The sequence below is a fragment of the Odocoileus virginianus genome, chromosome 26, assembly GCF_023699985.2.
Source record: "Odocoileus virginianus isolate 20LAN1187 ecotype Illinois chromosome 26, Ovbor_1.2, whole genome shotgun sequence".
Taxonomy (NCBI): domain Eukaryota; kingdom Metazoa; phylum Chordata; class Mammalia; order Artiodactyla; family Cervidae; genus Odocoileus; species Odocoileus virginianus.
Genome location: NC_069699.1, coordinates 10,698,203 through 10,720,568, shown reverse-complemented (window position 1 = coordinate 10,720,568; position 22,366 = coordinate 10,698,203). Strand labels below are relative to the sequence as shown.

Sequence of the window (22,366 nt, the reverse complement as noted above, 5' to 3'; positions counted from 1 at the left end):
CTGTGATTCTGAACGACCTAACCTCTCCCAGGAAGTAGGAGCTGTTGATATTTCAGCTGATGCCGCCTCCCTGAAACAAGCCTCTGTGCCTAGAAGTCCTCCAAAACCCAAGTGAATAGAGAAGGCTCACCAGATGGTCATGTTTTATGAACCGGAGACATTTTAATGCTCTATACAAAACCAAAGCTACATATCAAGTATCAGAACACAAATGCTTAAAAATTAAATCACATATATTTATACTTAAGAAATCACATTACCTAAAATGGACACAATGATCTCTGAAATGGAGATAGGCCTGGGGATTCCGGATTGCTTCAGTTCATTTGGCTCTCAATCTTCAAGCATTCTCACTAACCAGCTGCATCCTCACATAGACCCAACAGTCTTATGCAACTGCCAGCTTGAACCCTTAGGTTCGGCAACAGTCCCACCTGCAGGGTGTTCAGAAGCAAGTTCACTATGCAGTTCAAGTTCACTGAAGTCCAAGGGGGTGGGTTCTCAGGGTCTGCTGAGCAAAACCTCCTTTCATACAGATGAGGAAACCGAGGTCCAGAAGCAGTCCAGAGTTACAACCAAAGTTCGAATACAAAAATTCATGCTCAGTCCACAGTTTGTTACTCTAGAAACATTAGTCTACATACAGTTTTCTTTACTTGGGATGGGACCCAAGTTGCACCCTGAAGAACATAGAGTCGAAAGGAATGGGCATTTCCGACTGAAAGGAGAGACTGAATTCTGATATGATAACATATCCAGGAGAGTTCATCCATATTCACTAATTCACAAGCCCGATTCTGTGAGACAGGATTATTAAGGGAGGGCGAATTACCAGGACAAATAGCAGTACATGAGTAGTGTAGATTGAGCCTGACAGAGAAAGACTTGCAATATTCTCCTAGGGGACTTGGGGGGTATATCCTGCAGGCAGTGGGGAGTCAAAGGATTATGAACAATGGGATGGGTTTTATGAAAGGATTTCGGGGAAACTCAGGTTAACTTCCAACTGGTGGAGTAAAAGCAGCCATGAGACATGCATATGTGTGGGGATGAATGGCAGGCGGCTAGATATTCAAGAGGCCAGGTCTGCGGAATGGGTAAAATAATTAAAACACAGGGATCGGTCACTCACTAAACGTTCACTGCATGGTTTCTCTGTGTCCTAAGGCATGGACGGAAGCTAGGATACAGCCATGAATGAGACACACAGCCTCTGCCTCTTGGAGCTCACGACTAAACTGGAGAGAGAGAGACAGGCACTAGATAGTCATTTCAATGCTACAGAAGAGAAGCTGAGAGTCTCTGGGCACTTAGAAGAAGCTGACCTAGCATGGGGCTGTGGAAAGCCTCCCTGTGTGAGTGATGCTTGAACCATATTCTAAAGGATGGCAAGGACTTACCTATGTGGGGTGGAATAGAGGGTTCCAAGTGGAGGAGACAGCAGCTCAAAGGTATAAGGAGCAAGGAGGAAGGTGGGAAACAGGTGCAAAGTAAACACGAAGGCATCCAAGGCCCAGAGTGATCCAGGTTAAGGCCTGAGAATGGCTTACGGATTCCGAGAGATCAGACTGGCTACAGACAACAGTCTGGGGAAATAAGGTACACAGAGGACAAGACCACACCCAACAATTCTTGACTAAACCAAGAAAACAAGCGTTACCAGCACCAAACTGTGGGTGGAGAGGGTAGGGCAATCAGCAAGAGAAACACAGGATAAAAACAGTACACAAATGGAGCTGGACGTCCATGTTTTGATAACAGTTCAGCAAAGTGTTTTTTCAGAAAACAGTGATCTTAAAAAAAATCACTTAAAAAAAAAGACTTACAAGTATCAAGTAAGCAGACTTAAATCTTATAAAAATTATATATATATATATACAAAACAAACTGAAGAAACACAAGTGACAAGAAAAATGCAAAATGGTAACTGTTAGTACAATGCTACAAATGCTCATAGCTCTTTACAAACTGTTGCAAAGCAGTCCTTGTTTTTTGAATCATCCTCGTGTCAAAAGTATACAAATTTTGTTAAAGTTGACTCCATTACCAGCGATATTTTTATTGGTTTGTTACACAGATTAAAGTCACGGTGCACCACTCTGTTATTCACCTGTAAGAGAAAAGAACAAACTGTCCAAAAGAACTGTAAAGCCCTCAAAAGCCTCTTAGTAAACCCCACAGAAGGTGAGGGCAGAATTATCTGACTGCACCAGGAAAAGCAAAGGTCACCCACATCCCACCGAAGGCACGCTGTGGATGGAAAGAACACTGAAGTGTGCACAGCGTGCTAAGTCGCTCAGCCGTGTCCCACACTTTGCAGCTCCATGGACTGTAGCCCGCCAGGCCCCTCGGTCCATGGGATCCTCCAGACAAGAATACGGGAATGGGTTGCCAGGCCCTTCTCCAGGAGATCCTCCTGACCCAGGGATCGAACCTTCTTCTCCTGCGTCTCCTGCATCGGCAGGTGGATTCTTTACCAGTGAGCCACCTGGGACGCTCCTAAGGAGTAATACTGCGCGATTGTGATTAAGGCATGAGCTCTAAAAGCACTTTGTCTGGACTAGAAAGCCCAGGTTGCCACTTTGCTAGCTCTGCATGTGTCACAGGGGGTGGGAATCAAAGTACCTGCCAGAGGGCTGTTGAAAAACTTAATGTATTACTATCTGTCAATTGCAAGGAACAGTAACTGGCACAGAGTGAGCCGTTCAGAAGGTGTTAGTACTGCTGTGCTCATTTACAGCCTTTCCTGGTTAGCTCTCTTCGGAGATAAAACTCCCAGATTAAGAAGAAAATTACTCTTTAATCCTGATATGGTAAACCACTATCATCAGGCCCTCCTCCAAACAGTGTGCATATAAATCTGCTACTATTCTTGGCCCCTCATTCATTCACTGAACATTCACTATTGGCTACAAGCTGGGCAGACAAATGTAAGTAGTGTTGGTCCCCAAAGAAGCCCTCTGGTTCCCCCCTCTTCCTGGGGGAGATAAATCAGGCTGGCAGGACCATAGTGCAGGCGGAACTTCCAGGCTCACTAACAGCCACCTCACTCGTGTTCTATTGAATGAAGCATCACTGTCAGTTTCCCACTGGCACCTGGCTCAGCCGTGACTTCTGCCACAGCCCTCTAAACTCACCAGCCCACTGTTTACAGGCAACTTCGGAACCTCCCTCATGCTTTCACAGCGGAAGTCAATCTCCTCATGAAAATGTTTTCACCAAGTGCATTAGCTTTAGAATGAATGGAGCACGTGTTCACTTGGAATTTACTTACTATGGTAAAGAAGTCAGCGATGTGCCACTTATTTCCATACTGCTTAAAGACTTCAGTCATCTCCTTGATCATCACAGAGCCAGTGCGGGGATCCCGTAAAGCGACATGATCTATAAAGGAAAAGAAAAAAGAAAAAAAAAAAACCACTTCATCCATTTTCCTCCTCTACTTGCAGCAAACTTGTTCTTTGCTCCACAGTTAAAACCTAGAAAATGGCTTTGAACTGATAATACAGAAAAAACAGCATTACGGAAAAGAATCTAAAAAAGAATATATGTGCGTGCTTAGTCGCTCAGTTGTGTCCAATTCTTTATGACCCCATGGACTGTAGCCCGCCAGGCTCCTCTGTCCATGGGGATTCTCCAGGCAAGAATACTGGAGTGGGTTGCCATGCCCTCCTCCAGGGGTTCTTCCCAACCCAGGGATCGAACCCAGGTCTCCCTCATTGCAGGTGGATTCTTCCCCACATGAGCCACCGAGGAAGCCCAAAACAGAATATATATGAACCACTTTACTGTACGCGTGAAGCTAACACAACACTGTAAATCAAATGTGCTTCAATAAAAACTTTAGAAAAAGAAACACTGCATTAAGACGGAGAATCCCCATGGACAGAGGAGTCTGATGGGCTAACGTCCATGGGGTCACAAAGAGTTGGACACAGCTGAGCGACTAAGCACAGACATAAGACTTGTGTGACCAACTGCACACAACCTCTCAAGAGGCAATCTTTAAATATGCATTTTTTAAATCTAGCTTCAAAGTTTTCAAATATACACAAAAGTAGAAAGCAAAGCTGAATGACCCCCACCCCCCAAAATCATCCCTCAGATCCTAGAGTTATCACTTTTTGTCATATTTGCTTTATTATCCCCTTTCTGGGCTTCCCAGGTGGCGCTGGTGGTAAAGAACGCCTGCCAATGCAAGAGACATAAGAGATGCAGGTTCAGCCCCTGGGTCAGGAAGATGCCCTGGAGGAGAGCATGGAAACCCACTTCAGTGTTCTTGCCTGGAGAATCCCACGGACAGAGGAACCTGGCAGGCTACAGCCCATGGTCAAAAAAGAGTTGGACACAACTGAGTGACTTAGCACGCACGTACACATCCCTTCTACTTTTTTATTGCTGACTTTTGCTCTAGCATTTTAAGCTAAATAACCCTAAATATATCTATGTGGAATTTATTTGGGGGTATTCAAGGGGTTGACTACCAAAATTATGCTTATTATTAGATTGAAAAACATAAAATATGTCTGTATAGTGTGGAAGGAATGTGAAAACAGCACTCTCTCATAGTAAACCTGGGTTGGAACACAAGAAAACACAGGACATGTTTGCAACTTCAGGGTATGCAAAGGTTTCTCACAACACAAAAGGCATAAGCCATAAAAGAAAAGGTGATAAACTGGAGTAAAAACATAGAACTCGTGCTCTTCAGCAGGTGAGAATTCTACTATGGAACCACCACTGAATGCTTACAAAACTTGTGCTTTTTGAAAGACATCTTTAAGAAAACGAAAAGCCAGTCACAGAGTGGGAGAAAATATTTGTGACTTGCACCAAAAAAAGGACTAGTAATCAGAATATACATAATTTAATAAGAAAACAAACAACCCAGTGCAATACTGGGCAACAGGAGATACATGAATGGCCAACCGGCACATGAACAGATGGTCAAAAAAAAGCCCCTACAAATAGAAAGAAAAATGTTTTTATTCATTTATTTATTTTTGATCACGCCCCTGGGCTTGTGGGATCTTAGTCCCCCAACCAGGGATTGAACCTGTGCCCTCAGCTGTGAGAGCAGAGTCCTACCCACTGTACCACCAGGGGTGTCCCCCATTCTTAAATAACCACAGTTACTACCGGGATGTGTGCCCCTCTTGGGCACTGCATGCCTTCTCAACTTAGGACACCACAATGGTGCTTGCTCCTTAGCTCAGCAACCCTTCAAAACTCGGTACCCCTAAAACATGGTATCAGAAAAACACAGCACCGTCTAATTTTTGGAACCGTAACTTATCTGAGCTGGTGGTTCACAGAATTCAGTATAGCTGTGTGACTTCACTGTGGCCCCCTGATTTAGAGACCACAACAATAGGGTGTATACCCAGAAGTGAAACTGCTGGGCATAAATATACTTTTAATTTTGTTGGTATCACACATTAATCTCCAAAGAGGCAATATAACTTGCTCTCATCAATGGTATATGGAAGTACTCATTGCCCCACAACCCCAGACGTATTTGGTACTGCCTCATTCCATTGGGTAAAAATCGGTGACCCAAGGCAACTCCTTGGTGGTCCACTGGTTAGGACTCTGAGCTTCCACTGCAGGGGGCATGAGTTTGATTCCTGATCAGGGAACTAAGATCCCACATGCCGCACACCAAAATAAAAAAATAAAAAGAAATGGGATTAAAAATGAAATTAAAAAAAAAAGGATGACCCAAAAAATTCATCTTACTACATATTCCAAGTTTTCCACTTTGAGCACTTGGAAAGTGTGTTAGTCGCTCAGTTGTGTCTGACTCTTTGTGACCCCATGGACTGTAAATGGCCAGGCTCCTCTGTCCATGGAATTCTCCAGGCAAGAATACTGAAGTGGGTAACCATTCCCCTCTCCAGGGGATCTTCCTAACCCAGGGACTGAACTGGGGACTTTCACATTGCAGGCAGAGTCTTCACCATCTGAGCCACCAGGGAAGCCTCTGGGCACTTTAAATATTCCTCCAGTTAAAAAACTTAATCCTTGATTAAAGCAAAAAAGCTTAATGCTATTCTGGGCTAACAGAAACGAATGGAAATCCCCAAGGCAAACCATTTCTGCAAATGAGGAAGTTGAAACTTCAACCAGGAGCAGAAAGTAAATAGGAACACCAGAGCTGTGCTGTGCCTAAGGAGAAGTGTCAAGCCCGAAAGATGCGCCTGGGAGGGAGGGAGATAAATTAAAGATTCCCACAGAGGTCCACATGGGTGATGACGCTCTCTAAAGGCAAGTACACCGGATTTATGTCCCCAGGAGTAAGAGACTAAGATTCAACAAATGAGCTAGAAGTTCAAACACACAAAGAACCAAACCCCCAAGAGTGACAGGCAACAGAAACCACCATAAGAGAGATTCCCAAAGACTGTAGATATTGGAAGTATAAGAGACAAAATATAAAATAACTGCATGAAATGCTTAAAGAAATGAATGAGTCACAAGGAGGAACAAGCAAAGGCATTGTTACGTGATCAGTCAGATTTGGGTGTAAAGTGATTTTACCACCTATAAATCTTCCCTAAATGAGTTTCTAAAGAACATACTTCACGAAGAAAGAATATGGTCTGAGATTCAGGACAGACTAGAGAACAGAGGAAGTGGTAAACACATGGGTAAATATAAACAAACATACACTGTATAAAAATACTATGAAATGTTCTAATTTGTAGGGTTTTAAAAAAGGAATAGGCATTACCTAGCATAGTGCTTGTCACCCTAGTACATGCCAACCTATCTGATGAAAACGTGTTGGGTTAATGTCTTCATTTAGAAGAAAATTAGGATAAAAGGAATGTAAGAATACATAAGTAATTTCATATAAATAAAGATACAAAAATAAAAGAATTAGCATTCTAAGGCTGTTCTGTGTATCATCAAAAAGTAAGAATAAGCTTTTTATTAACTTTAGGTTAAGTACATGCATATAACATTTCAAGGGGAACCATGAGAAAAAGAGATGTGAAATTCATACCTTCTAAGTCAGTAGAGAGATAAAATGTAATAATAACAAATCAAACTCATAATCAATCAAAAACAAGAGCAATAAAACTACCATAATACTGTATATACCAACTACACTTCAATTCTTTAAAAGAAAAGCAATAAAGGAGGGGGAATAAAGCAAATAAATAGCACCAGGTATAATGGTAAAAATGTAAATGTATCAATAGTGACAATAAAGATAACTCGTCTTAACTCACCAGAAAAAAGTGATATCAGATTGGATTAAAAAACAAAATCTAGCTATATTCTCTTTAAAAGACCACCTAAAACATAAGGACCTAAACAGGTTAATAGAAAAGGTCTGAAGGAGATATACCAGGCAAATATGGACCAGAATAACATATTCCAGAGTATCTATATTAATATCAGAGAAAAACTAATACCATAAAAAAGTACTATTGGGGGTAGAAGGTTCACTAAACAATGATTATATATTTATGTCACCACAAAGTATAACAATTCTAAAATCTTATCCCTCTACTAAAGTTGCCTCAAAAGAAATAAAGAAAACAAAAGTAGATAACAGAACTACAGAAGAAATTGACATATCCACCATGATAACATGACATGCTAACACATTATCTCAATTATTCCTAGGTCATTGCTTTCTACTAGGTGTCCTTATCTTAGAAGACACGCTTTCTCAAATATCTGCATAGCTCACGCTCTCATGGCCTTCAATTCTACACAATAATCAACTTCTCAATGGAAACATCTCTACACATCACTTTTTAAAAAACTACAACCTCCACTCTCACCCCTCAATACTCCCTTCTCCCTGGTCCTGCATTATTTTTCTTCATAGCACTTATCACCATCTAACATATTTTATTTCTGGTATTCATTTCACTGAAGGGTAAACATCATACAGAAAGGTGTGTGAAGCATATTGGAGTAGGTTGCCATTTCCTTCTCCAGGGGATCTTCCCAACCCAGGAATTGAACCTGGGTCTCCTGTGTTGCAGGCAGATTCTTTACGGAAAGCTACAAGCGAAGCCCTATGGGTGCATAAAAACTCAGCAAGTTTTCATCCAATGAACACACTCCCAGCATGGGCACCCTCATCAAGAAAGATGACGATAACAGCACTTCACAAGTGCGCTTTTGCTGCTGTGGTCATCACCACTCCACACACTGTACCCCCTGACTTCCACCTCCCACCATTGATTAATTTCAATGATTAATATGAAGTTTTTGCACTTCATAGAACTGGAATCATAAAGCAACCCAGTACCCACTTTCTGTATGTGTTTATTTTCTGTCTCCCTCCCCAGAACATAAGCTTCCTGGGGGCAGAGATTTTTCATTCTTTTGTTCGATACTGAATCTCTAGTCCTCAACATAAATAGCCAGCACACAGTCACAAAATTCATTCATTCAACAAAATTGGAGGTCCAGTTACATTGTCTTGACCCTTAACTGTTCCATAAAAATTCTGTGATTAGTCTGTCAAATTCCATGAAAAAACACTTTAGAATTCAATTTACAAACTAATTCGGGGGGAAAAAACAGTCATTTCCATTGTACTACAATTTTCAACCATGAGCAAGGTATTTCCCACCACTGATTCAGGTCTTCCTTTATGTCTTTCTAGAATGTTCTCTCATTTTCCCTAATGAAGTCTTGCTCCTCTTTTGTTAGTCATTCCTAGACATCATTCACTGAAGCAAGACAAAGTAATACGGTATCTTTTTTCTTTTCTCTTTTATGTCCTAAGTGATTATTGTTACTGTATTCAAAACTATTGTTTTCTAGAATACTGATCCTTCTATTTCTGTTCTTAATACATTAGCTAGGACTACTCATGCCATGTTAAAGAGTAGGAGTGAGAATGGGTTACACCTAAGCAGGTTACACCTGCTTGCCTTACACCTAACTTTAAAATTTTCAGTTTCATAAAAGTATAATTGGCCACTATCATCCGTACATATTTTAAGCAAATGGTTTAGTAAGTTTCGACATATGTATACTTAAAGCCAACATAATGAATCCAACCCTCCTCCTCCAATGTTCTCATGGCCCTAGCAGTCCTTCCTTACCTCTTCATCCCCATCTGCAAGTAGTATTGACTTGCTGTCTGATAGATTACTTTGTACTTTGTAGAATTTTATATGCATGGGACCACACAGTTATCTGCTTTATTCTGTCTGGCTTCTTTCGGTCATCAGGAATACTTTGACCTTCATCTATGCTCTAGCATGTGTCAGGAACTCATTGCTTTTACGCTGAGTAGTACTTCGTGTATGCTATACCACGATTTGTTTATTCTTTCACCTGTTGGTCATTTGGATTGGTTCCAGTCTGACTATTTGAAATAAATCTGCTATGAACACTCATGTGCAAGGGTCTATTAGGACATATGCTTTCATCTCTCTTGGGTGAATAAAGTTATATCTAACTTTAATGGGGACATTTTCATTTTACATTTCTGTCCTTATTTTCCTTTGCTTCCATTTCTTCACTAACATTTTATCTTGAATTGTATATACATACATATCTGTATATGTTATATGTTTTATACACACACACACACATACATACATAAGCTATTTTAATCCTTTTTCAAGAAAGTCAGTATAAAAACAGCTAAATAAATGCCCTTGACACTTACTTCTATCTTCTCTACATTTTCCTATTTCCCTTCCATGACTGAATCAAGTCCACTCCTTCAGCACACAACACTCTTTTGGATTTTTATTAGTATTAATAATAAAGACAATAATGTAATCAACATAATATATTAGTAGTAGAATTAATCAATTTTTAAACTTATTATGCCAGTTATTACAATAAGCACAACATCTGCATTCATAATTTAATTTATAAACATCCCAATGAAATAAGAAAATTTTATCATTCTTATTTTGCATAAAGAAACTGACATATCTAGAGGCTAGAAAATATAAAGGTCTCAAAGGCAGCAGAGTGGGCTTTGCATCAAGATCTTTCTCACATGAAAGCCAATGATCTTATTTCATATGTGATACTCTGCTAAAAGGATGGTGTCTTCCTGGAAGAGATAAACAGTCAGATGCAAACCTGTCATCTCTGAAAGTGAAACAGTTTCTGAAGGGAGATGGGTGGGATAATGAAAGTTTCTCCCATGCACGTCAATCTAGAAGGCACAGATAATTTTTTTAAGAAAGATTTCTGGGAGTGCCCTGGTGGTCCAGTGGTTGAGACTCTGGGCTTCCACTGCCAAGGGCCCAGGTTCAATCTAGGGTCAAGGAACTAGGATCCCACAAGCCTCGCAGAGAGGCAAAAAAAAAAAGAAATTTCAAAAATCAGTAGGAATAACCTAAACCCTCTGGATGAATGTGTATGTTCAAGCCTCACTATCTTACCTGCTTGGGTGGGATATATGATGAAATAATCACTGAATGTAGGCAGCCTCTTCTTCTCTGATCCATCATCCAAGTCCATGGGTTCATCATCTGTTTCAACACCACTGTCTCTTCTCTCTGTTTTTTGAGGAATGAAAATACAAACTACAATAATATACCGTTGACATGAATAACCTTTAATAAAAGTCACAAGAAGCTTGTATCTTCACAAGAGAAATAATTAAAACCAGTTACATAAATCAGAAATTAGCCCCGCAAGCCATCTAGAATCACATATATGATGGGACATCCCCCAGAAAATTGTCCACCTCTCCCCCAGAATTTGAGGCTCTCAGATCCACCTTATGATTTTAATGACTTAGACCTTCCTCAGATTAAATTAACCATCCTAACCCAGGTAAGCTGTCACTCCATCCCTTTCTCCCAGCTCAAAGTCCCTAGTATGCTATATAACGTAAGATACATCAGCTATGGGTCTGATGTATCTTCAGTTATATAATTTAATATAATTATTAAAAAATAATTTTTGAAACTCACTCTTCTTTCCTCCATCATCAACATGAGAATTCCCTGGAAAGAGAATGTGATGCAAAGACATCTCCGCTTACCTCCTCTGCAGGCCTGGATTATAAAAATTTTTGGTTTCTCTTGAAGTGCTGGACAATTTTTATTGTTGAACATTTCAAAAATGTCTTCCAGGCTGACTTTTTCACCGTCTTTCATTTTGATAAAACCTTCTTCTCCATGGGACATAAGAGTAACAAGGCAACAGGCAATGTCATCTTTAATTTCATTTAGTCCATCACGAAATGATGTTATCTTTCCAAGTAAGTCCTGTAAAATAGGATAACATATTAAGAAAGAACTGGAAGGAGAAAAAAACGGAAATCCCAGAGATGGCTTCTTTACCAGGTGAATCAATGAGATGACAAATATGAAAATACCTACATCTCTATAGTGTCAATATGACTTATCACTTCACTTTTGGTTGCTTTCAGACTTCGTATGATTTATTCTATTATCAATGGTGGTTCTTGTTTGACAAAATTATGGCACTTCTGATTCTCTACCGCAAAATATAACAAAACTATAGTTCCCCAAAGAATTAATGGGAACTATAATATAGAAATATACTCAATTCAGAAATATACATAATTCAGTTCAGTTCAGTTCAGTCACTCAGTCGTGTCCGACTCTCTGCGACCCCATGAATCGCAGCTCGCCAGGCCTCCCTGTCTATCACCAACTCCTGGAGTTTACTCAAACTCATGTCCATCGAGTCGGTGATGCCATCCACCCATCTCATCCTCTGTGTTCCCTTCTCCTCCTGCCCCCAATCCCTCCCAACATCAGGGTCCTTTCCAATGAGTCAACTCTTCGCATGAGGTGGCCAAAGTATTGGAGTTTCAATTTTAGCATCAGTCCTTCCAATGAACACCCAGGACTGATCTCCTTTAGGATGGACTGGTTGGATCTCCTTGCAGTCCAAGGGACTCTCAAGAGTCTTCTCTAACACCATAGTTCAAAAGCATCAATTCTTTGGTGTTCAGCTTTCTTCACAGTCCAACTCTCACATCCACACATGATCACTGGAAAAACAATAGCCTTGACCAGACGGACCTTTGTTGGCAAAGTAATGTCTCTGCTTTTTAATATGCTATCTAGTAGTAGATACAATGGTCATCTGAGTTAAATTCACCCATTCCAGTCCATCTTAGTTCGCTGATTCCTAGAATGTTGACATTCACTCTTGCCATCTCCTGTTTGACCACTTCCAACTTGCCTTGATTCATGAACCTAACATTCCAGGTTCCTACGCAATATTGCTCTTTACAGCATTGGACCTTGCTTCTATCACCAGTCACATCCATAACTGGGTATTGTTTTTGCTTTGGTGCCATCCCTTCATTCTTTTTGGAGTTATTTCTCCACTGATCTACCCTTCGCCCAAAGTCAGGGGCAGCGACCGAGAGCACCAGGCTGCTAGGACACAGGAGCGGCCGAGAGGAGCTACCCCATGTTCAAGGTCAGGAGGGGCGGCCATGAGGAGACACCCCTCGTCCAAGGTAAGAGAAACCCAAGTAAGACGGTAGGTGTTGCGAGAGGGCATCACAGGGCAGGCCCACTGAAACCATAATCACAGGAAACTAGCCAATCTGACCACACGGACCACAGTCTTGTCTAACTCAATGAAACTAAGCCATGCTGTGTGGGGCCACCCAAGACGGAAGGGTCATGGTGGAGAGGTCTGACAGAATGTGGTCCACTGGAGAAGGGGATGGCAAACCACTTCAGAATTCTTGCCTTGAGAACCCCATCAACAGTATGAACAGTATACTCAACTAAAACCTACTAAAAGTAGAGATCTGCAAGTTGACCAGATACAAACTTAATTTACAAAGATCTAGAGTTCCCTAATCTAGACAGCATATTGAAAAGCAGAGACATTACTTTGTCAACAAAGGTCCATCTAGTCAAGGCTATGGTTTTTCCAGTAGTCATGTATGGATTGAGACTTGGACTATAAAGAAAGCTGAGTGCCAAAGAATTGATGCTTTTGAACTGTGGTGTTGGAGAAGACTCTTGAGAGTCCCTTGGACTGCAAGGAGATCCAGCCAGTCCATCCTAAAGATTAGTCCTGGGTGTTCATTGGAAGGACTGATGTTGAAGCTAAAACTCCAATACTTTGGCCACCTGATGTGAAGAGCTGACTCACTGGAAAAGACCCTGATGCTGGGAAAGATTGAGGGCAGGAGGAGACGGGGACGACAGAGGATGAGACAGTTGGATGGCATCACCGACTCGATGGACATGGGTTTGGGTGGACTCCGGGAGTTGCTGATGGACAGGGAGGCCTGGCGTGCTGCAGTTCATGGGGTCGCAAAGAGTCGGACACGACTGGGAGACTGAACTGAACTGAACTGAGAGTTCCCTAATTACCCAGGAATAAAACATTTAAACTGGATAATGGAAAAGGGATCCTTTGAAGGTCATAACAAAAGTAGAACATTACCTAGGGATAAACCTAACAAGAGATGAACATTATCTCAGTGAAGAAAATTATTTAAAAAATCTTCAGTGAAGAGGCAACATAAACTACGACAGCCTGAAGTTTCTGATTGCGATGACTCAATACTATTAATTCCTCAGTTAACTCCAAATAAATTTCTAGTCAATGTCGTATGAGGTAAAACCTCAAAGGATTTCTGTGAAACTTAACTAGATGGTTCTCAAGGTCACAGAAAACAGATCCTCAGAAATAGCAAGGTACCCAAGAATAGCAGACAACATTCAGAAGTAAAAAACAAAGGCAAACAAACAAACAAAACAATGAATGGGCGATAGATCATCTCAGATGTCCAAATGCACTATAAAATCATGGGGAACAAGACACTGATATAGCAGCGTAAGTATAAACAAATACATGAATAGATATTTTAGAATCCAGAAATCAATCCAAATACACATACAGGGATTTAATTTATGACAAGAATGGAATTTCACCTATATGGGGGAAGGATGTACCACCAAGTGAAAACTGGCTTGGAAATAAAGGTAGACCTCCCACCTCACTGTTTCAGTGAGCAGAAGGCTAACCTTAACTATAAAGATATTATAGAAAAATAATTGTAAAAATTTTTAGCTGGGGGGCTTCCTCTCGGCTCAGTGGTAAAGAATCCGCCTGCTAATGCAAGAGAGCAGGGTCTGACACTGATCCGGGAACCCACACGCCAAGGAGCAACTACGCCCACCTGCCACAGCTCCTGAGCCTGTGCCCCAGAGCCGGGGAGCCCCGACCACTGAAACCCGCATGCCCTACAGCCTGTGTCTGCGACAGGAGAAGTCACAGCAGTGGGAAGTCCAAGCCCCGCAACTAAAAGTAGCCCCGCTCACCAACTAGAGAAAGCCCGCACGGCAACAAAGACCCAGTGCAGCCAAAAATAAATACTAAATTTTAAGCTGGGGTTTAATCAAGACAGAAAAACCAAGAAGCTGACAAAAAGAAAGACTGACGAGTTTACAATGAAAACTTCCATGACTTGAGACAACAAAAAGTCAAAAGGCAAGTAACAAGGCAGGAGAAAAATATCTGCAGTCTATCTTACCTAAAATTCAGGAAAAAGAACTACAGAATAAGAAAAGAAAATCCAGTAAGAAAAAAGGGCAAAGGATGTAAACAGGTAATTCACAGAAGGGAAAATAATGACCAAAAGATGTTCAACCATGCTAATAGTCAAGAAAATGAAAAAGTAAAATAATTTTACCAGTAAGATTGCTAAATATTTACAAATAAATGTTGACAGGATGTAGAGAAAGAAGTCACTTCTGGACCTTTAGAAGCATAAACCAGAAAAACATTGGCACTTATCTGTCGCCTGAATGGAAAAGATGGGTTTAAAAAAAATCACATAACACAGAAGAAATTCTGGTACAATCCGTGGAAAACATGAAGGAGTCTGCTTTTAACTTTGAAACAAAATCTAAATTTATCGAGTACTTACCATGGGCCAGCTATTATCCTGAGAACTTTTACATAAAGCAGCTCATTTCATCCTCACCCCAGCCCTACATAATAAATTACTATAACCTCCCCATTTTAGAGATAGGAAAGCCGTCCGTTAATTTACGGCAGAATTTCTAGAGTTATCGCAGTACCGACATTTTGTGTCAGGGAGCTTTGCCTCGGGAGCTGTGCTATGCATTGTCACATGTTCAGCTGCGACCTTGGTTCTGCCTTGGCATCCACACTAATGCCAACAGCACCCTCCAATGATGAAAAGCAAAAACGTCTCTGTGCGCTGGCATGAGTGCACGCTGAGTCACGTCCGACTCTTCGTGATCCCCTGGACTGCGGTCCGCCAGGCTCCTCCGTCCATGGGATTCTCCAGGCAAGAATACTGGAGTGGGTTGCCATTTCCTTCTCCAGGGGATCTTTCCAACCCAGGGATCGAACCCGCGTCTCTCGTGTCTCCTGCATTGGCAGGAGGGTTCTTTACTGCTGTGCTACCTGGGAAGGCCAAAAATGTCTCCCGACAGTGTCAGAAGTAGCCCCCAGGGGGGACAGTCACCCCCAGTTGAGGATTAGACTAACAACTGGTAAGAGATAGGGCTCCACCTCTGTTGGTATGTGTGGTTCTTCTAGCCCTCCTGCTATGCTGTCACTTCATGTTCACTAGCAATGACTCCTGGGGTCTATGAAGGACTCTCCTCTATTATTAATCCAAAAGATAGGCAGGGCTAGACCTGGACTCAGCTGGGGTCAGAGAGGTCACAATGAAGCTCCCACCCATCCACCACGCTCTTCCCCCCCATCTTCTTCTCGGTCATCTAGTTAAATCACAATGCAGTTTTGCCCAGGGCTCTCAGTAATCCCTCTCCATATCCCCTCAATGCAGAGTTCCAAAGAATAGCAAGGAGAGATAAGAAAGCCTTCCTCAGTGAACAACAAAGACATAGAGGAAAACAACAGAAAGGGAAAGACTAGAGATCTCTTCAAGAAAATTAGAGACACCAAGGGAACATTTCATGCAAAGATGGGCACAATAAAGGACAGAAATGGTATGGACCTAACAGAAGTAGAAGATATTGAGAGGAGGTGGCAAGAATACACAGAAGAACCATACAAAACAGATCTTCATGACCCAGATAAGCACGATGGTGTGATCACTCAACTAGAGCCAGACCTCCTGGAATGTGAAGTCAAGTGGGCCTTCTAGCATCACTACAAACAAAGCTAATGGAGGTGATGGAATTCCAGTTGAGCTACTCCAAATCCTAAATATGATGCTGTGCAAGTGCTGCACTCGATATGCCAGAAACTTTGGAAAATTCAGTAGTGGCTACAGGACTGGAAAAGGTCAGTTTTCATTCTAACCCAAAGAAAGGCAATGCCAAAGAACATTCAAAATACTGCACAATTGCACTCATCTCACATGCTAGCAAAGTAATGCTCAAAATTCTCCAAGCCAGGCTTCAACAGTACATGAACTGAGAACTTCCAGATGTTTAAGCTCTATATAGAAAAGGCAAAGGAACCAGAGATCAAATTGCCAACATCCAGATCATCAAAAAAGCAAGAGAGTTCCAGAAAAACATCTACTTCTGCTTTATTGACTATGCCAAAGCCTTTGATTGTGTGGATCACAACAAACTGGAAAATTCTTAAAGAGATGGGAATACCAGACCACTTTACATGCCTCCTGAGAAATCTGTATGCAGGTCAAGAAACAACAGTTTGAATCACACATGGAACAACAGACTGGTTCCAAATTGGGAAAGGAGTACATCAAGGCTGTATATTGTCACCCTGCTTATTTAACTTATATGCAGAGTACATCATGTGAAATGCCAGGCTGGATGAAGCACAAGCTGGAATCAAGACTGCTGGGAGAAATATCAATAATCTCAGATATGCAAATGACACCACCTTATGGCAGAAAGTGAAGAACTAAAGAGCCTCTTGATGAAAGTGAAAAAGGAGAATGAAAAAGCTAGCTTAAAACTCAACATTCAAAACACGGAGATCATGGTATCCAGTCCCATCACTTTATGGCAAACAGATAGGGAAACAATGGAAACAGTGACAGACTTTATTTTCTTAGACTCCAAAATCACTGTGGATGGTGACTGCAACCATGAAATTAAAAGACACTTGCTCCTTGGAAGGAAAGTTATGACCAACCTAGACAGCATGTTAAAAAGCAGAGACATTTACTTTGCCAACAAAAGTCCATCTAGTCAAAGCTGCTTTTTTTCCAGTAGTCATGTATGGATGTGAGAGTTGGATCATAAAGAAAGCTGAGTGTGGAAGAATTGATGCTTTTGAACTGTGGTGTTGGAGAAGACTCTTGTGAGTCCCTTGGACTGCAAGGAGATCAAACCAGTCAATCCTAAAGGAAATCAATCTTGAATATTCATTGTAAGGACTGATGCTGAAGCTGAAACTCCAATACTTTGGCCACCTTTTACAAAGAGCCAACTCATTGGAAAAGGCCCTGATGCTGGTGAAGGTGGAAGCCGAGAGGACAAGAGAACAACAGAGAATGAGATGGTTCAGTGGTATCACTGACTCAATGGACATGAGTTTGAGCAGGCCTCGGGAGCTGGTGATGGACAAGGAAGCCTGGCGTGCTGCAGTCCATTGGGTCACGAAGAGTCGGACACAACTGAGCAACTGAACTGAACTGAACATGACAAAAGCTCCTGTATCCATTAGGGAAGCTTGGTTAGAATTTCATCAGGACATTCAGGTCCATCACTCAGCAGGCCCTGGTTCTAACCAGGTAATAAAACTCAATTTTTTTAAAGAAGAAAGGAAAATTATAATATCCAAGCTACTATTTTTCCTTTTTTTTTTTTGCCATGTCACAGGACATGTGGGATCTTAGTTCTCTGACCAGGGATCAAACCCAAGCCCCCTGTAGTGGAAGCACAGAGTCTTAACCACTGGACCACCAGGAAAGGCCCAAGCTACAAATTTTCACTTTTGTTTTTAACTTGATACCATTTTGTCAGGATCGATGCACAACGTCTGTTCGAACTTGCACTCGTTAAGCCAATCCTTCATCAGTTGGACATCCTGGTGAGCTCCTGGCCTGTTCTTCTTCACACACATGAGGAAGGCCTCCCGCCTGCCACGTAGGTCATAATGGTCCTGTTTGCAAGGAAAGCCAAGAAACAATGTTAAAACCAAACTGAATCCAAATGTGCCTCATATGTGAAACGAGTTTAACACTGATTTCCTCTTGTCATGACTTCCTTTATAATTCTTTCAAATACCTTTGTCAAACTTGGACCAACAGGCCAATCTCATCTCTAAATTCCTATACATAGCCATAACTACCCGTTTAAGGAAAGTGGCAAATGGTAAATGACATAACTACACGGTGTAAGGAAAATGCAGTTATGGAAATCCAGAAGGTGGGACATTCTACAGGACAAATAACCAGGCTTTGGCAACAAACAACAGAAGAGGTTAGAGGGAAAGGTATCATAAATTAAGAGTGTTAAAAGACCTTCAAATGTATTTGTGTTTGAATCAGAGCCGAACTCAAACAATCCAACTGTACAAGACACTGGAACCAGCCAAGGACATCTGTAGGCTAACTGCATCTCTACCGAGACTAAGGAATTTGTTTCTAGGCTTGCTAAATACATACTCAAGTATTGTATGTATGAAAGTGATAAGATATCTGGGTGTGGGAGAGGGCTGCTTTAAAATAACAAGGTCGAGGGAGCAGATGAAACAAGACTGGCTACATTGCTAATTGTTGAAGTAGGGCTCTAGGAAGGTGGCACTGGAGTATGGGGATTCATTTTTCTCTTCTACTTTAGCTTATGTTTTAAATGTTCATAATAAAACAAACAGAAAAGAGTCAGAAGCCAGCAATTTATGTAGTTGTGCAAGGCCATACAACCTGCGGTGCCCTGATTTGTAAAATGGAGATACTAACCATACTTACCTAATTTGGTTAATGCATGCAAAGTGGTTTTAACTGGCTAATATTTTGCTTTTTCTATTTATAACAGAAAGCAGAAAGATCTGACCACTTGAGACAACCACACAGATGTTCATTTTCAGCCCAGCAGAAGCAGCACAAAAACCATTCAAATGGTATCTAAATACTATCTGAACTGACTAAAGTGTGAGCATGCACTAAGTAGTCCAACTCTCTGCAACCCCATGAACTGTAGCCTGTCAGACTCCGCTGTCCATGGGGATTCTCCAGGCAAGAATACTGGAGTGGGTTGCCATTTCGTACTCCAGGGTATCTTCCCCACTCAAGGATCTAACCCACGTCTTTTCCATCTTCTGCATTGCAGACGATTCTTTACCACTGAGCCAGCAGGGAAGCCGACTAACGTGTAGCGTTAGAATAAAAATCCAGATACTTACCAATTCACCATCCACACAGTCGTAGCTTCTCTTTGGAATCTTTCGTGGAATCACTGAATGAATTTTCGTGAAAAGACAAAACAGAAAAGAGCATTTTTTTCCCCCACTTTTCTCTTTTTAATTATGATCGGTAGTCGTTCCTGTTAACAGAAAGCAACTCCCAAGAAAAACAGTTGACTTTCGTTTTGGGGCCCAGCAGGCTTCAATCTCATTTCAGAACAGGCTTCCGGGATCATGAAAACCCTCTCCCAAACTCATGAGAATGGAAACTTAACAGAACTCCTTTAGGCCTCAGTCAGGTTCAGGGGCCAGGGAGAGGCAGGCCAGAGATGAAAAGGATAAAGACCAATGAACATTACTGAATATGAACCTCCAGAAAAGGAGACCAAGACTTCAATAAAGAGACAAATGAAGTTAAAGACCCTATTTGATGTTTTAATTAAACAAACTTAGCATTCACGTATTTTGGGGGCATCTACAGTGTGTAGTCATGATACTGTGTAGTTTGGTTGGTTCTGAAAAACCAAAAAATAACCCACTTTACCAACTGCAAGAGATTCACAGTCTAAAGCATGATAACAGCTCAGCAGGGACGGACAGTGTAAGTGCCGTGCAGACGCAGTCAAGGGAGAACCGAAGGCTTCCCAGGGCCAGTATTCTAACTACAGGCCATGTTTTGTGGTGGTTTACGGTGGTCACCCATTACAAATTCAAATGTCAGCAAAGCAACATACTTCAAACTCAATCAGATCAGAAGCATGGGAGAACAGACACCAGCTATAGTATATTTTGGTGTCTACCTCAACACGCCCAATATAAGCGCTTTCTCTTTCTCCTCTTTCTCACTCTCTCCTTCTGTCTCTCTACACACGTGTACACAAACTGCCTCGTATATTATACACACATACCTTTAAATTAAATTTACCAGGGGAAACCCTAACCTCCCCCAGCTTGTTACGTTTCTTGCTCCTAAACCACATCTTCCCAGATTTATGGCAAATGTTCTAACGGTGTATTCCAACATTGAGTTTTCCATTGCACCATCTAAAAACCTTCTCCATCATAACCACTCGGAGGTAACTGCTAAAAATGCACCTTAGTCTTGCTGAGTCAATCTGGATTTCTCAGCCCGTCCCAGAATGGTAAACCCTGATGGCTGCTTTGGACTGGTCACTTGGATTCCGTGCCTGGGAACGAACGATCTCTCTTCTTCCCGCCGACTCCCGGGCTCCCACCCTCCGCGCGGGTTCTCTCCGTCCCTCGAGGCCCTCGTCCTTCTTGCTCCGCCTCCCCCATCGCCCCTCACTGATACTCGGTCCCCCGCCGCTCACCTGGGCTCCGGGGCCAAACCCGGCCCTCACCTAGGGCCCTCCCCCCGCCAGTCTACCCCTCCCTAGGTCAGTATCCACCCCACCCCCGCCCCTGCCCCAATCCGGGAATCCCCGGGCGGCAGGGGCCAAACCCCGCGGCCCCGAGCACCCCCTCCTCCGGGAATCCCCGCGCACTCACCAGGGCAATCGGTGGGGGCGCTCTGCCAGCGCGGCAGCAGGTCTGCGCGGGGCAGCAGCTCCAGCACCTGGACAAGGACGCGCTTGGCGGCGGCCGGCGGATAGAGCTTGGCAAGAAGCCCGGCCAGCCCCGACGAGCTGTGGCCCTCCAGCTCCAGCTTCACCTGGCTCGCGCGCGGCTCCACTTTCTTAAGGTGGTCGCGGAAGCTGCGCAGCTCCTGCGAGGATAGCAAGTCCAGGGTCTCCTGCAAGCGGCTCTGCAGCTCCTCTGTGGCCGGCGAGATCTTCGCAGGCGCCGGCTGACCGTCTGACCTCGAGCGCCGGCCGCTTCCCAGGCTCCCCTCCATTGTCCCCCAGCGATGCTGAAGCGCCCGGGCAGAAGAGACCTATCTGAGCCCTGCGCGCCACACACGCCTCCCGCTTCTCCTCTTTGTTTTGAAAAGTGGAGGCGTTTCCGCTCGCCCAGCTAAGCCCAGCGAGCGGGACCAGGGCGGCCTGGAAGCTCCCGCCTTCCCCGCTTAGGCCCGGGCCCCGCCCCCGACCCGGAGCCCCGCCCCGCACCCTAGAGGCCTCGCTCCGCCCACAAGAGCTCGTCTGCGGCTTAACCCTTGGAGCCTGGGTTGGGAAAGCTGAGTGGTGCCCGCCCTGCAAGGCTCCTGCAAGGCCTTGGCAGTGCGTTAGAATCGCCAGGCCCACTACTCATGCCCAGGCCACAACCTAGCCTGATTACACTAGACCCTCTGGGTGACCGACCCAGGTACTAGTGGTTTTTAAAGCTTCCCAGGTGATTCCAACCTGCAGCCAAATTTAAGAACCACCGATCTTAAAGCGTCTGTCAGCTATCTAAGCCAGTCCCCAAGGAGCAGGGGAAAACTTGGAAACTGAAAAGACACATAGGCATTATGGGATCGAGCCAGCTCTTTTAGAGGACTTGGTGGCAAAAACTAGTTTTTTAGAGGACCTGGTGACAAAAACTAGTAATTTGAAGGCAATAAGATGTCGGAAATGCACTGTTCAGCCTGAGGGGTGTGAAAGGAGCACTTCGCAGCTTTGCAACCCCCCTCTTCCTCCTATTCCTCTGTTCCCTGACTTGATAGGGCTCTCAGGAAGTGATGACTCAGTTAAACCATGGTCTGCCTCAAAATTACTTACCCTTTCAAACAGTTGGTGAAAGAATCTCAGGACTTACCTGAATCGTGACTCAATTAAACCAACTGTAAACAATCATTTCGGAGGCCATCAGAGAAACTGTGAATATGGGCTGAGTACCGGATGATAAGCAAAAACAAAAACTGTTAACTGCTTTTTTTGGTGGAGTAATAACATGGTACTTACAGAAGAAAAATGTCCTTGATTTTTAGAGATGCATATTGAAATGTGGAAGGGTGAAATGGTCTAAGTCTGGGATCTGCTTTTAAAAGCTTCACTGCAGAATAAAGGAGGTAGTGGGGAGAGGGGAGAGCCGAGCAGTAGTGAGTCAATTCTGGTGATTGTTCCATTTGAGTGATGCTGAGTGATGGGCAGTGTACCATTTACTCTGTTTTGATTGAGCTATTTCATAATATACTCTTGGAAAC

General features: G+C 42.9%; 1 protein-coding gene across 1 annotated transcript; it reads right to left on the bottom strand.

Moving 5' to 3' along the window:
• Nucleotides 1–137: 137 nt before the first annotated feature.
• LOC110137864 (caspase-14-like) lies at nucleotides 138–21,329 on the bottom strand. Its single transcript, XM_070455457.1, has 7 exons — nucleotides 20,791–21,329; nucleotides 19,282–19,334; nucleotides 17,890–18,039; nucleotides 10,994–11,219; nucleotides 10,386–10,502; nucleotides 3,275–3,384; nucleotides 138–2,110 (listed from the first exon to the last, which is right to left on the bottom strand). Exons 1-7 carry the CDS (start codon nucleotides 21,134–21,136, stop codon nucleotides 2,009–2,011), a joined length of 1,104 nt encoding a protein of 367 aa, XP_070311558.1. The 5' UTR covers nucleotides 21,137–21,329; the 3' UTR covers nucleotides 138–2,008.
• Nucleotides 21,330–22,366: the final 1,037 nt, after the last annotated feature.